Consider the following 15,040-nt stretch of genomic DNA (forward strand, 5'->3'; position numbering starts at 1 on the left):
GCCTGTGTCCATCCTACTCCCAACGTAGTCTGAGACATGCATGGGGACTGGAGCTTAAATCAGGGGCTCCTGGAACAATGTGCGAGAGGGGGAGATAGATAATACAGGGGTGAGGCGATGCATGGCTCTGCTGGATTAGATCTCAGGCAATAGCAAATGGTATCTTCCTTCTCATCACCGCCTGGGGTCACTCCTGAGCACAGAACCCAGAATAGTCCCCGAGCGTCACCGGATATAGCCCCCCAAATAGGGGGCCAGAGAGATAGCACAGCGGTAGGCATTTGCCTTGCAAGCGGCCGACCCAGAATCAAAGGTGGTTCGAATCTCGGCATCCCATAGGATCCCCCAGTCCTGCCAGGAGCGATTTCAGAGCAGAGAGTCAGGAGTAACCCCTGAGCGCAGCCGGGTGTGGCCCCAAAACAACAACAACAAAATAATAATAAAATAAACACAAAACGGGATGCGAGGAGCCACAGTGGGGTTCACCAGGGTTTCTATGCAGCTCCAGGGTTCCCTAAATCCAAAGACCTGCCCTGGAACTCAATTCCCCCCTCTGGCCAGGATAAAGCACTAGATGACAGATCAGAAAGGCCTGACCAGGCCTCGGGGATGCATGCATTGTGCTGCGACTGCCGAAAGCCAACACTAGGTGCTCGGCTGCAGCTAGCCGGGGGCGGAGGAGAGGTTGGAAGCCCGGCCCCGCTTCCATCGACCGATGCGATGCGATGCGTTCGATGCGTTCGATGCGTTCGGCGCGCAGCGTAGTCAATGGAACAGGCTTGGGGCGGGGTCGAGCGTGTCGGGGAGCGCCCCGTGGGAGGGACGTGGAGGCCGGCGAGGCATTCTTGGGCGGATCTTTCTCTGGAGGCGAACCCCAATTGGCCGGGCCGCTGCGGGAGGCTGCGGGCGGCGGGGATAAGCGAGTCGCCGCCGCCCCGGGCCTAGGCGCGAGGTCTGGGAGCCGAAGCTGCACCTTGGACCCCGGCTAGCCGTGGGCTCGCTGGCCATGGGGCTCTACCGCCGCCCGGACTACGCGGCCCTGCTCTCGGGCGGCCTCCTGTGTCTCCTGCTGCTGGCAGAGCCGACGCTCCCGGCCGGACGTCATCCCCCGGTGGTACTGGGTGAGGCTCGCATCCAGGCGTAGGTCCCCTTTGCTCCTGGGCACACTGTAGGCAGGGTTGTATTTTTGGGTGCAGTCGTGCAGAGTGGGGGCTCAGGCGCCAAAGGCTGGGCGGACCTCCTGTCTGTCTCCCCATTTGTGTGGGTCCGTGCACCAGCTGCTCTGATCAGCGTGGACGTGGTCATTCTCTCTCCTGCCCTGTAGAATCCTGGGGTGAGGGCGAGAGAGGGTCTCTCGGCTGCTCGCTTCTGTCTGCAGCGTCGACTCATCCCCGTTTGTTAACTGGGATGACTGACAGACCCCCTTCGGCCTCATTCCTGAGGACTAGCTTGAATTAGGGTGCAGGGCACGAGATGAGCTGGACTCGGACTCGAACTGTGACCCCTTGGGACTTCAGGGGCCAGCTGGTTTGCTTTAAGGCAGTCCTCTCCTTTGCCCCTTGCAAAGGCCATTATGGGGAGAAAAAGAAAAAAATAATGTTTGGGGAAGTGATTGTATTTTGGCCTGTCGCCAAGCCTCCCTCCCAGTCCTAGCCAACTGGTGGTAACTGGGTGGTATCCTGGACGGAGGCCCAGTGAAACTGCGTCGGGTGCAGGTCAGTGGCCAGGAGCCGATGCGGAACGTGCCTGCCCGCTCTGCTCTGCCAAGCCTACTTGGACCAGACTCTGGATGGCTGGAGCCCTGCCTGTTAGTCCCTTGGCACTCTGGCTCCAGCTTCCTCCACGGTCTGGCCCTGACAACGTTCAGAAACTACAGAGCTAACTCGGGTGGGAGAGGAAGAAAAGATCAAGAAGGGTCTCCGGGATCTTAGCTGCCTCGTTGGAGCTGTCACTCACACACCCTTCCCCCTGTCTTTTGGCCATCTCTGGTGATCCCTCAGATCACAACAAAATGTGAGAGTTACATGAAATATATTCCCAGCTCCTGCTAGGGATATTTCAGTGACTTAACAGTCTTTTCTGTTGCCAACCACAGAAAGGGGACATGTGACCATTATGTGTGGCCTTAGGCAGTCCCCACTGGAACTTGGGGCCAGAAGGGGCCCAGGGGATGTGGGGCCCAACCTTCTTTTTGTGGGGTTGAGGCAGCGTTGGCCCCCTACTTTCCTAAGCCTGGAGGAAGGGCCTTCCACATATGGCTAGAAATGAAGACCTGTGCCCGGCCAGCTCACGGAATAGCTGACTCGGGTGGATGTCGAAGGATTCCTGGAGCAGGCTGCTGAGCCAGCTGGCTGGAGGGTGCCAGGCAGAGGGAACTATGGTAGTGGATGGAGGGTGGTAAGCAAAGGAATGGGGGAGGACTGGGTTGTTAGCTCCTGACTAGGTCATGTGCTTTTCACCCTGAAGGCCCCAGGGATCCAGTTCACTGATCCTGAGTCCACAGGGTGTGGCCTTGGGAAGTCTGTGGTCCCTGACTGCCCTTTCCCCCTGCATGAGTGAGAAACAAGCTCCTTCTATTAGTTCAGGCCTTGGAGACTCAGTTCTACCCACAATCACAGAGAAACTGGAATTGTAAACTCAGTTTCAGGTTAGAAGGAAATGCAGAGGACTGGAGCATAGGCCCAGGTTCAATCCCAGGTACCATACAGTACTCTGAGCACTGCCAAGAGTGACTGACCGATGAGTCACTGAGCACTGAGGCAGGAGAACTCCCTAGGCTCTACATCTCTAGATGTTGTCTAAAAATAAAAAAAGGAGAAGCCAGAGTGATATCATACAGAAAGGGCCTTTGCCTTGAGTGTGGCCGACCCAAGATCAACCTGGGTTCCATCCCCAGTATCCCATACAGTCCCCCGAGCCTGCAAGGTACAATTTCTTTTTTTTTTTTTTTTTTTTTTGGTTTTTGGGTCACACCCAGCAGTGCTCAGGGGTTACTCCTGGCTGTCTGTTCAGAAATAGCTCCTGGCAGGCACGGGGGACCATGTGGGACACCGGGATTCGAACCAACCACCTTTGGTCTTGGATCGGCTGCTTGCAAGGCAAACGCCGCTGTGCTATCTCTCCGGGCCCGCAAGGTACAATTTCTAAGTGCAGAGTCAGAAGTAAATACTGAGCAGACTGAGCACTGCTGAGTGTGACCCAAAAACCAAAACCAAAACCAAAAACATCCCAAATAAAAAAGAAGTATGGCTGGGGATACAGTACAGGGTTAAGATACTTGCCCAGCATGTGGTTAACCCCTTTGAATTCTTGGCACAGTATATGACCTAAGCATGGCCAGGTGTAGGTCCAGTGCACTGTTGGATGTTTCCTATCTCCCCCAACTCTGAAAAGGTGAGGCCTAGACATGGCTCAGTGGTAGAATGCCTGCAAGTACAAGGTCCTGGGTTTAATTCCTGGCATTGCTTCTATAACAGCAACAAACCTGAATAGTAAAGTGCCTCGTGTCTCAGAATGAGGCTAGTGGACCTGAGAAAGCTTGTGGGAGCTCTCCCAGTGTTTATGGATACACATCAGAGACTGAACCTTGACCTCAGAGGATCAGCATTTCATCATTTTAGGGTGACCAGCCTCTGTGTAGAAGCAGCAGAAGCCACAGATATAATATAGCAGACCTGGGTAGGGAAGGGGCTATTCCCTTGGTTTCCACCGCCCTCAGACTCCTCTGTAAAGTGGCCTCATAAAACTGTTCTTAGAGGGGAAAATCACGTGGGTGCTTGTCCATGTTCTAGCTGACAAGTGACTCAGGAAGTGACCCGTTAGCTCTAGAAGCCCCACAGCCTGACCAGGTCAAAGGATGCCCGGTAGAGCAGCTGTTCTTTCTTCTCCTTGGGGGGAAGTAGTGACCAAGATTTCTTTTCTTTTTCTTTTTGTTTTTTGGTTTTTGGGCCATACCCGGCAGTGCTCAGGGATTACTCCTGACTATCTGCTCAGAAATAGCTCCTGGCAGGCACAGGGGACCATATGGGACGCCGGGATTCGAACCAACCACCTTAGGTTCTGGATCGGCTGCTTGCAAGGCAAACGCCATTGTGCTATCTCTCTGGCCCCAACCAAGATTTCTGTACCCAAGTCATGACAGGAGGAAAGGAGGCCTGAGTCACTCCTAGGTATAGAGGGGTGGTTAGTGCTCAGCAGGGTTGTATGCTCAGGAGTTGCATACTTCTTTTTTTTAAATTTCTGTTCCACACCTGCTGATTCTCAGGGGTTACTCCTGGCTGTATGCTCAGAAATCGCTTTTAGCTTGGGGGGGCCATATGGGACACCAGGGAATCGAACTGCAGTCCGTCCTAGTTAGCATATGCAAGACAAACCCATTACCACTTGCACTACCACTTCAGCCCAAGGAACTGCATACTTCTTGTTTACTCAGTGGTCACCATTCTCATGGGGTCCACATTTGGGGGTGTTGGGTATAGGCGTTGAATAGTCATGAGGGTCATAGACTGAAGTCTTGAGTGTTGCCTGGGGTGTGTTTGGGCAGTCTCTTGGGTCCAGAGCTGTGTGTGGACTGCATGGGCCAGCTTCGTGGAGGAAGATCAACCATGGGGCCTGAAACCCCTGGTCTGTTGCTGGGACAGGGTGTGGTTTCAAGATAAACACACCCGGGGCCTTCAGACCACCTGCCTGCTGGAACTCAGGGCTGTGGGATTAGCATGACCGGGTACTTGGGAGCATCTCAGCTGTGACTCTGTTCTTTGTGGGCAGTCTGTGCTAGAGAATTCTCTGGATTGTGTGGGGCTGGCAAAGTGACTCCACATTCTGTCTTGTTGCCAACTTGGATCGGGTCAGGGGTATCGACCTTGGAGGGTCAAGACTTGCCGGGGGAGGGCTCTAGCTTGCTCCGTGTCTCCCTGCAGTGCCTGGAGACTTGGGGAACCAGCTGGAGGCGAAGCTGGACAAGCCGAAGGTCGTGCACTACCTCTGCTCCAAGAAGACTGACAGCTACTTCACGCTCTGGCTCAACCTGGAGCTATTGCTGCCTGTAATCATTGACTGCTGGATAGATAACATCAGGTGGGCCCAGGCTGCTGGGGATCTGGTTTCTCCCTCCCTGAGTCCTTGACGTCACTGGACTCCCCTCAGTTTCCTCAGTCTGTTGGATACTACCTGTGTCCTCAGAATGTCTCTGAGATTAAGGCCTGAGACCACTCAAAGTGACCTCCAAACAAATAAAAGACAGACAGCCCTTCCTTCCTACTTCTCTGTGCCGGGTCTCTGTAGGTCAAGCTCAGTCCCTCCGTACCCTCCCGACCTCCCACAACCCTATCCCTATGTCACCTTGGCCCTCACCCTGGCCCTGTACTTGCCTTTGCTGTCCTTCCAGCTGCTGCTTCCTCTGGGGTGTGCCTAGTGCTGACTCAATGCTGGGCTCATCCTGTTCCTTTGGCCTGAAATCTATTTCTTCACCCTTTGGTAAATCCCCTCCAGAGTACTTTGTATTTTTCTTTTTCTTTCTTTTTCTTTTTATAGTTTTGGTTATTTTATTTTATTTTATTTTATTTTCTTGGCCATACCTGGTTATGATGAAGGGACCGTATGTTCAAGGGTCTCTTGGCATCTTGGGGACCACATGTTCAGATCAAACACTAGTTCGACTTAGGTAAAGCAAGTGCCTTACCTGACTAACTCTCCAATCATGTCTTTTTTGGGGGGGGGGGCAGTGATGACGCTCAAGATTACTCCTGGCTGTACCTAGAAATTACTCTAGGTACTGCTTAGGGAATCATGGGATGCCAGGGATCAAACTCGGGTCTACCACGTGCAAGGCAAATGCCCTTCTCAATGTAGGACTCTGGCTCATATAGTTTTCTTTTGTGTGTGTGTGTGTGTGTGTGTGTGTTTTGGGGGGGACACACCTGGTGATGACTCTGAGGAGTGTTCTGGAGACCATATATTGCAGGGAATTGAATCTGGCCTTCTGTGTGCCAACTTTTTGAGCCATCTTGTTGGATCCCTTGTATTTTTTGGAGTGTGTGTGTTTCTTTAAGTTTCCGTTTTCAGGGAGGGCATACCTGGAAGTACTTAGAGGTTACTCTGACTCTGCACTCAGGAATTACTCCTGGAAGTACTCTAGGGACCATATGGGATGCTGAGGATTGAACCCAGGTTGGCCACATACAAGGCAAGCACCTTATCTAATGTTATGATGTTCTATTGCTCCAGTTTTTGGTTTTGTTTGTTTTGTTTTTCTTTTCTTTTAAGGGGGGGGGTGTTGGGCCACACCTGGCTCTAAGCTCAGAAATAACTCCTGGCAGGCTCAGGGGACTATATAGGATGCTGGGGATCAAACCCAGGTCAGCCCCGTGCTAGGCAAATGTCCTACCTGTTGTGCGATTGCTTTGCCCCCCGCCCTTTTTTAATTTTTGGTGGGGATGCATACCTGCTGTGCTCAGGTTTACTCCTAGTTCTGTGTTCAGGGACCACTCTTGGAGAAGCATATGTGATGTTTGGGGAGCTAGCCCATGTTGAACACATATAAAACAACCACTGAACTACGTCTCCAGCCTCATTCGTGTCCATTGTGTCCCTTTTTGAGTCTCCTGCCATTCACAGAGTTATTACTGCCTCCTTCCCCTGGTGTCTGCCTACTTCCTCATCCAGCCCACACTGCTTTAAACATTTCCTCACAATGAGATTTGAGATAGTCAGGGTGGGGGTTGGAGGCAGTCCTCAAAGAGATAGTGTGCATGATCTGTATGTGGGTTCAGTTCCCGGTACACATAGTGTCCTCCAAGCACTGAACATCTGAGTATAATGGGTGTGGCCCTCAACAGGCAAGAAAGATGCTAGCAAAATAACAATGGCAGCATATTGAATAAGGCACTGCTAAGTGGTTTTTGTTTTGTTTGTGGGCACACCCTGCAGTGCTCAGTACTTACTCCTGACACAGCATTCAGGGATTACTCCTGGCAGGACCAGGAGGACCTTCTGTGGTGCTAGCTACTTTTTTTTTTTTTTTTTTGGGGGGGGGTCACACCTGGCAGCGCTCAGGGGTTACTCCTGGCTCTATGCTCAGAAATCGCCCCTGGCAGGCACAGGGGTACCATATGGGATGCTGGGATTTGAACCACCATCCTTCTTCATGCAAGGCAAACGCCTTACCTTTATGCTATCTCTCCAGCCCTGGGGCTAGCTATTGAACTCACTCCTGATTTAGACCACACCATTGAGATCTCATCTTTTGTTTGTTTGTTTGGTTTTTGGTTTTTGGGTCACACCTGGTGGTGCTCAGGGGTTACTCCTGGCTGTCTGCTCAGAAATAGCTCCTGGCAGGCACTGGGTCCATATGGGACACAAGTCTTTATCTACAAACACCACCCCCCCCCCCCGTTTGTTTGTTTTTGGGCTATACCTGCTCAGAGTTTATTCCTGGCTCTGAACTCAGGAATCACTGTTGGTGGGTTCAGGGGACCATATGGGATGTAAGGAATCGAACCCAGTTTGTCCACAGGCAGAGCAAACAGATTAAACAGAGCAAATAGATCCTTGCTGTGCTATTACTCTGGCCCCGAGCTAACTTTGTGCCCCATACTTAGTGTTTGGGCCTTTGTTGGGGGATCTCGTTACCTTTTCTGTGGCTGATCTTTTTTTTTTTTCTTTTTTTTTTTTTGGTTTTTGGGCCACACCCAGTAACGCTCAGGGGTTACTCCTGGCTATGTGCTCAGAAGTTGCTCCTGGCTTGGGGGACCATATGGAACACCGGGGGATCGAACCGCGGTCCGTCCAAGGTTAGCGCAGGCAAGGCAGGCACCTTACCTTTAGCGCCACCGCCCGGCCCCTGTGGCTGATCTTAAGGGGGCTAGAAGGGGTGGGAGCAGCGGTTGAAGGTTCTGCTGGTTTTTTTTGTTTTTTTGTTTGTTTGTTTGTTTTTTGGTTTTTGGGTCACACCCAGCAGCACTCAGGTTACTCCTGACTCTACGCTCAGAAATCATTCCTGGCAGGCTCGGGGGACTGTATGGGATGCTGGAATTCAAACCACCGACCTTCTGCATTCAAGGCAAACACCTTACCTCCAGGCCATCTCTCCAGCCCCTTGGCTGTTTTTTCTTGTGCCTAGAGGCAGTGGTGTCCCTGCCCCAGTCTTGTTCTGATCACTTTCAGCCTTGTTCATCCACACAGCAGCTTCCTGTACTCTGGGACGAGGAAGCCTTCTTCACTGGTCCAGTTGGATGCTGTGTGGGCAGGGCTTGATCTGTGAGGTGGTACGATGGGAGCCTGTGAACTGATGGCCTTTTGGGCTAAGGGTAATATTTACTGTGGGAACAGGCTTTATTCATCCCTCTCCTAATCCAATGTTTGGATTCTGTAGTAATGACAAGAAGCAGGGAATACTGGGCACTGAGATGACTGAGTGGGATACTAACTAGGGTCATTGTTTGAACCAGGAGCCCTGGATTTGATTCCCGGCACCAAAGTCCCTTGAGCACTGTGCTAGGGTTATGGTTATTTTGTGGCCCAAAAATAAAAAATGGGGACCCAAGAAATAGAACAGGAGTTATGAGAGATAATACAGGGATTACGGTGCTTGTCTGGTACTTATCTAACACAGATATGATCTCGAACACCTCATAAGAACCCCTAGGCTTATAAGGACTGGAGTGATGGCATAGCGGTAAGGCATTTGCTTTGCACGCAGCTGACCTGGGGTGGACCCGGCTTTGATCCCTGGCATCCCATTTAGTCCCCTGAGCCTGCCAGGATTGATTTCTGAGCAGAAATCCAGGAATAACCCCGAGTGCCTCTGGGTGTGTCCTGAAAACAAACAAAAAAAGACAGCCCCTGAGCCCCACCAGGAGTGATCCCTGAGTCAGACCCAGGAATCAGCCCTTAGCATGACTGGGTATGGCCCCAAAACAAGCAAAAGAAGAAATGGTTGTTGCCTGGACAGGGCCTGGGGGGGTCAGTCTGCAAAGACCCTCACATAGCTCCTTCAGTCTGGTTGCGAGAGCTTGAATTTGGATCTCCCTCTACATCTGACCAAACAAGAAGTATGGGTGGCACAGCACAGGCCAGAACTCAGGCTCAGAGTTACCTCTTGGTCACACTGTGTTCTCTACCTCCACAGGCTGATCTACAACAGAACTTCCCGGGCCACCCAGTTTCCTGAAGGTGTGGATGTTCAGGTCCCCGGCTTCGGGCAGACCTACTCACTCGAGTTCCTGGACCCCAGCAAACGTAGTGTGGGTGTGTAGCCCTCCCTCTGCCCCCCACCTGGGGCTGGGGTTCTGGAATGGTAGGAGCTCTGTTGTTTGAGGGGAGTCATCACTTGGACACCCCTCCAGGGACTTCCTGCATCAGATCCCTTCTGTGGGGAGCACGGGGCAAGTGGGGGCCCTAGGTCAACGCCCCGTTTTCTTTTTTTTTTTAATTTATTTAAACACCTTAATTACATACATGATTGTGTTTGGGTTTCAGTCATGTAAAGAACACCACCCATCACCAGTGCAACATTCCCATCACCAATGTCCCAAGTCTCCCTTCTCCCCACCCGTCTTCTTAAGGATGCAGGGTCAAGATATCAGATCTCTTATGTGCAGGTGCCTATTTCCACACCATGGTGGAGAGCCTTGTGAGTTGGGGCTACACATCGGGAAAGGATGTCCGGGGAGCCCCCTATGACTGGCGCCGAGCTCCAAGTAAGTGATCACTCTGTTTCCTCCCCGAATTCTGGGCCCTGTGTTCTGACATGGCCCCTTGTCATAGCTGCCACCTTGGGCCAGTCTATCCTACCCGTTTCCATCCCTCCTGCAAGATTTTGGGGAGCAGCAATGAGGCTGAAGAGGGGAAAATGGGACTCCTTGTCTTCTCCTTTCATGGGTACCCCGAGGGTGGGTCAGACTGGTCCTTTGGTTCAAGCTCCCTCCCTGACCCTGGGCCTGGGTCAGGTCCTAGGGTCCTTCCTGCCTGACCCCTGCCTGGCTCTGGCCTGCAGATGAAAACGGGCCCTACTTCCTGGCCCTCCGCGAGATGATCGAGGAGATGTACCAGCTGTACGGGGGCCCAGTGGTGCTGGTTGCCCACAGCATGGGAAACATGTACATGCTCTACTTTCTGCAGCGGCAGCCACAGGCCTGGAAGGACAAGTACATCCGGGCCTTTGTGTCCCTGGGTGCGCCCTGGGGGGGCGTGGCCAAGACATTTCGAGTCCTGGCCTCAGGTAAGAGACCCTGCAGGGCCCAACTGGGTTGCTGGTTCTGGGACAGTGCCCTCTTCCTTCACGCTCTCCTCGTGGCTACCCACCTGTCTCTTTTTCTGAGCCAGCCCCTTCCTTCTCCCAGAGCAGGACAAAAGAGATTCCACCTTCCTGCTTCATTGTAGCTAGTTAGTTGATGAGTCTTGGTACTTGTGCAAGGTTCTTACATCATGGACAGGAATTGGCAAAACGTGGTTGTACTGGTACTTGTGGTCACACGCATGCATACAGTCACTCACTCTCTGTGCTCAGACCTGGTCCCCCTGTTATTTATTGGGAGAGAAACCTTTCCCTTCTCTCTCTCTTTTTTTTTTTTGGGGGGGGGGGCCCACACCTGGCGATGCTCAGGGGTTACTCCTGGCTGTCTGCTCAGAAATAGCTCCTGGCAGGCACGGGGGACCATATGGGACACTGGGATTCGAACCAACCACCTTTGGTCCTGGATCGGCTGCTTGCAAGGCAAACACCACTGTGATATCTCTCCGGGCCCTCCCTTCTCTCTTAATCCTGCCCCCTTTGCCCCGAGGAGGGAGGCTGACCCATGGTTTCCCATCTGGGAGCTGTAACACCTCTGGGCAGGTACCAGTCTGGCTGGGCCTACTCACCTAGGAGTTGGGAAAACCCCTCCTGGACTCTTCCCCATCCACTCCCTTCTCGTGACTGTCAGAAGCTGCCAGCTGCAACTGCAGAGAACTTCCTTTCTCAACCAGGGTGGGCTATGCACCCCATAACTCCTTGCCTTTAGATATGAGCCAGCGACAGGCTAAGTCTCTGTGAATGTTCTTCCCTGAGTCAGCGCAGTTGTTCTCCTTCACCTTGTTGACCCTGAGATAAGTCAAGAGCCACTTCTGTTCTCAGCAGTGACCAGGATGGGCTGGACAGTGAACACAGAGCTGTGACGGAGGCCCCACCTTGCTCAAAGCTTTCCCTGATTCCTCTTAGCACTTGACCTTAAACAGATGTATAAAAAGGGGATGGAGTGATAGCACAGCAGTAGGGCGTTTGCCTTACACACTGCTGACCCAGGATGGACCTGGGTTCGATCCCCGGCATCCCATATGGTCCCCAAGCCAGGAGTGATTTCTGAGCGCATAGCCAGGAGCAACCCCTTAGTGTCACTGAGTGTGGCCCAAAAAACAAAAAAAATGTATAAAAAGTTCCAGGGAAGGGCCAATGAGATGACAGTACAGCTCATAGAGCACTTGCTGTGCATGCAACTGAAAATGGTTCTATCTCCAGCACTATGTAGGGTCCCCCAGCCACCATCACAAGTGACCCCTAAATACCTCAGAGGTAGGAGTAATCTCTGAGCCCTGTTGGGTGTTGCCCCAAACCTTTACTCAAGTTGGGGAGCTATTCAAGGGATCCCAGAACACAGTCTTGGCTTTACAAACTGGAGTCTCAGATCCCACCCCCAACATCACATGTCCCCTTGAGCACATCTGGGTTTAGCTCTGGAGGTGCCTGAGCACCTGCCAGGGAGTCGCCCAAACAAAACAGAATTTGAAAGTAGATCATGCATGCCAGGGCACTTGCCTTGTATGTGGGACTCTGCAAAAGAAACAACATGAAAAACCAAAAAAACTACAACTCTGCCCCAGATTTGAAGAAACGGTTTTTTCAGGTGCAGGTAGGAGGGAGTAGTGCTGAGATGGGAAGCTAAATTGGTGCAGATCTGCCTAGTCAGAGTGTTTCCTGAATTTTCATTTTTGGCTTTTGGCCATTACCTGTAGGCGTTCACATAGCTCTGAGCTCAGGGATACTCCTAGCAGGGTTCAGGGAACTGGGGTACTTAAATCAAACCTGGGGTCATGGCTAAATAATTGTGCGCCCTGCTGTGCTATTCCACCCCTTTTCTTAGTAACAGTACAGTTGATTTGTAGAGTTTCCCACTGGGCAAAACTGTGCTCAGTGCTGTTTCCCAGTTCCCATTTCTATGGCTGGAGAAATGGCTTACTGGGCTGAGCAAATGCTTTGCATTTTGGAGGCCTGGGTTTGGTCTCAAGTACCAGAAGGTCTCCAAGCACTGCTCAGAGTACTTAGGCCTTAATTCCTAAGTACAGAGTGACTCCTTAAGCACCTCGGGTGTGACTCCAAAACAAAAAAATTTAGAAAACAAGTTCTTGATCCTGAGTTGTAGCTCTGCCCACCCAGGACCGGCCAGCTGTGTTGGCACTACCCCTGGAGGAAGGACTGGCCCTCACCTGCAGCTTCTCTTCCTGTTCTGTCTCCTGCAGGCTGGGCTGCCCAGGGCAGTGACAGACAGGTGAATAAGAGGAAACTAGGGCTGGTTAGCTGCAGATCTGAGCTCAGGAAGAGGGAAATAATTGGCATAGCTCAGAATAATAAAAGGGAAAGGAACATTGTTCTGGATGCCCAGCCTCCTGCCTACAAGCTGCCCAGCCAGTGCCCACAAGCTGGCTGCTTAAAATATCCAGTAGAGGGTGCTGTTTACATAACAAATTGAGCTTTGTCTTGGTTTTTATTTTTGTTTTGTTTGGGGGCCACACCTGCAATGCTCAGGGCTTACTCTAGCTTTGTACTCAAGGATCACTCTGACAGCGCTCAGGGGACTATGTGGGATGCTGAGGATCGAACTTGAGTTAAGCACATACATAGCAAGCGTCTACTGACTGTACCATCTATTCCATTCCCACTGAATAGAGCTTCAGAAAGGCAGCTGGAGTCTCTGGTGATGAGATACAAAAGAAAAGCAGAAACTTGAGAGCTAGCTCTGGGGCATTACTGCTTTGCATATGGTCAACCCAGGTTCCATACAATTTTCCACTAAGCATGACCCCTGAGCACAGTCAGGAGGGGCCTCTGAGCTCTACCAAGTGTAGCTCAAACACATACCCAGAAAAAAGTAAAAGAAATTATCTGGTACATACACTTCATGGCAGATAGGATGGAAGCGGAGAGAGCCCACAATGGGAATAGGTGCCACCTGGAAAGCTGCCCTGCTAACTGGGCTACTGGCTGGGTCTGGCTGTAAGTTTGTTGGGCATGAACTCCCTGAGTTTGGCCTGATGGGAGCCTTCTTCTGCAGGAGATAACAACCGTATCCCCGTCATTAGTTCTCTGAAGATCCGGGAGCAGCAACGCACAGCCGTCTCCACCAGTTGGCTGCTGCCCTACAATTCTACCTGGTCCCCCGAGAAGGTGTTCGTGTATACACCCACTGCCAACTACACACTGCAGGATTATGCCCGCTTCTTTCAGGACATTGGCTTCCCTGACGGCTGGCTTATGCGGCAGGACACCGAAGAGCTGGTCCAGGCCATGGTGCCACCAGGTGTGCCACTTCACTGTCTCTATGGCACAGGAGTCAGTACCCCAAACTCCTTCAATTATGAGACCTTCCCAGACCAGGAGCCGAAGATCTCCTTCGGTAATGGTGATGGCACAGTGAACGTGGAGAGCATCCAGCAGTGCCAGAAGTGGATAGGTAGCCAGGAGCAGCCGGTGTGGCTGCAGGAGCTGCCGGGCAGCGAGCACATTGCAATGTTGTTCAACGCCACCACCCTGGCCTATCTCAAACGCCTGCTCCTTGGACCCTGATCCCCAGCCCATGGCTAGGCTACAGAACCAACTCATTTAGCAGCTGGAAACAGATCTGCCCGGTCTCTGGGTCTGGGGTGGGCTGAAGCTTCTGCCCCAGGAAAGCACCATGTCTCATTCTTCTTCAGGGAATTGTCTGGACTCATAGGGGGCCAGGTGGGAGAGGAAGTGGCTGAGGCAGGAGCATTGTGACCTCCACATGACATGGGCCATATTCCCCCAACGTCTGGGGCCTTTTCACTCACAAGCCAGGCTCAGGCCCTTCATCAGGGAGGGATATCTATCTCAGAGCACTGGGTCCCCTCCTTAAAGGTCCCAGCTTGGGCCCCGGTCTCGGATGGTGGTTGCCTCACACTAGCCACAAGTAGGGTTACTGCTGATTATGGGGGCAGGGGACAGGAGCTACAGCCTCCCTATGAACAGTAGTTCTCCAACCTGACTGAACTTTTGGGAGGCAGCCCAGTTTCCCAGTGGGCAAGGCCGGCTGTTGAGCTCTTTTGGGGTTTCCAAGGCGTACAGAGCTAACCTCCCTTTTTTACCTCTAAGAAATGCCTTGCTCAGGATTGGGATGCAGATGGTTCCCCTCTTTTGGGGCTGGGGTCCCCAAGAGCCCTGGATCCCCTTGTTCCCTTGGCCACAGGACTGATGCTCCTTCTAGGACTGCGGTCTTGATGTGAACAGTGCAGGCCCAATGCCAGTGCTTGAAGTAAGAACTGGAGGCAGCAACCCTCATGCTAGTGTTGGGTCACATTCCTTCAGCCCAAGGGTTTCCAGGTCACAAGCAGAGACTGGTTTTAAGGACTGGGAGGAGCAGGACTTCTACACCCCTGTCCGGTTTAGTTCGCAGGCCCTAACCTGGAAACTTGGCTGGGCCTTGCAACCTCCTCTTAAACTTCCCACATTTGAGGGATTTTTTTTCTCTCTCTCAGAGATGCTATATGAGAGCAGGGTGGTCTCTGGGCCTGTGTCAGTGCCATGAGTTCCAGTGAGTGAAGCCAAGACTCAGTGGAACCTGGAGGGTAGGACCCAGAGCCACCTTCAGGTTGGACAGTGCCTCTCCCGTGGCATTTCCATTTCCGTTTCTGTGGAGCTGGGTTTCGTCTGTTGTGACCCTGCCCAGCTCCTGTCTCTCTCTCTCCCTTGGTCCCTGAGTGATGAGCTTCATGTGGGGCTCTGAGCAAGTTGTACCTCAATTTTGGCAATAAAAGTATTCTGGATGCTAAA

At 52.3% G+C, this 15,040-nt stretch overlaps 1 protein-coding gene across 1 annotated transcript; it reads left to right on the top strand.

Moving 5' to 3' along the window:
* Positions 1-895: 895 nt before the first annotated feature.
* On the top strand, positions 896-15,040 carry PLA2G15 (phospholipase A2 group XV). The gene is made up of 6 exons (XM_049786418.1): positions 896-1,121; positions 4,920-5,076; positions 9,128-9,246; positions 9,600-9,698; positions 9,995-10,219; positions 13,305-15,040. Exons 1-6 carry the CDS (start codon positions 1,007-1,009, stop codon positions 13,814-13,816), a joined length of 1,227 nt encoding a protein of 408 aa, XP_049642375.1. The 5' UTR covers positions 896-1,006; the 3' UTR covers positions 13,817-15,040.

The sequence above is a fragment of the Suncus etruscus genome, chromosome 14 (assembly GCF_024139225.1).
Source record: "Suncus etruscus isolate mSunEtr1 chromosome 14, mSunEtr1.pri.cur, whole genome shotgun sequence".
NCBI lineage: Eukaryota > Metazoa > Chordata > Mammalia > Eulipotyphla > Soricidae > Suncus > Suncus etruscus.

Excerpts from the sequence above, each read along its gene's own strand:
- PLA2G15 (XM_049786418.1), top strand. The coding sequence starts at position 1,007 with ATGGGGCTCTACCGCCGCCCGGACTACGCGGCCCTGCTCTCGGGCGGC. Across the intron at positions 9,247-9,599 it reads CCCCAGCAAACGTAGTGTGG|GTGCCTATTTCCACACCATG; the intron begins GTGTGTAGCCCT and ends TCTTATGTGCAG. Across the intron at positions 9,699-9,994 it reads TGACTGGCGCCGAGCTCCAA|ATGAAAACGGGCCCTACTTC; the intron begins GTAAGTGATCAC and ends TCTGGCCTGCAG.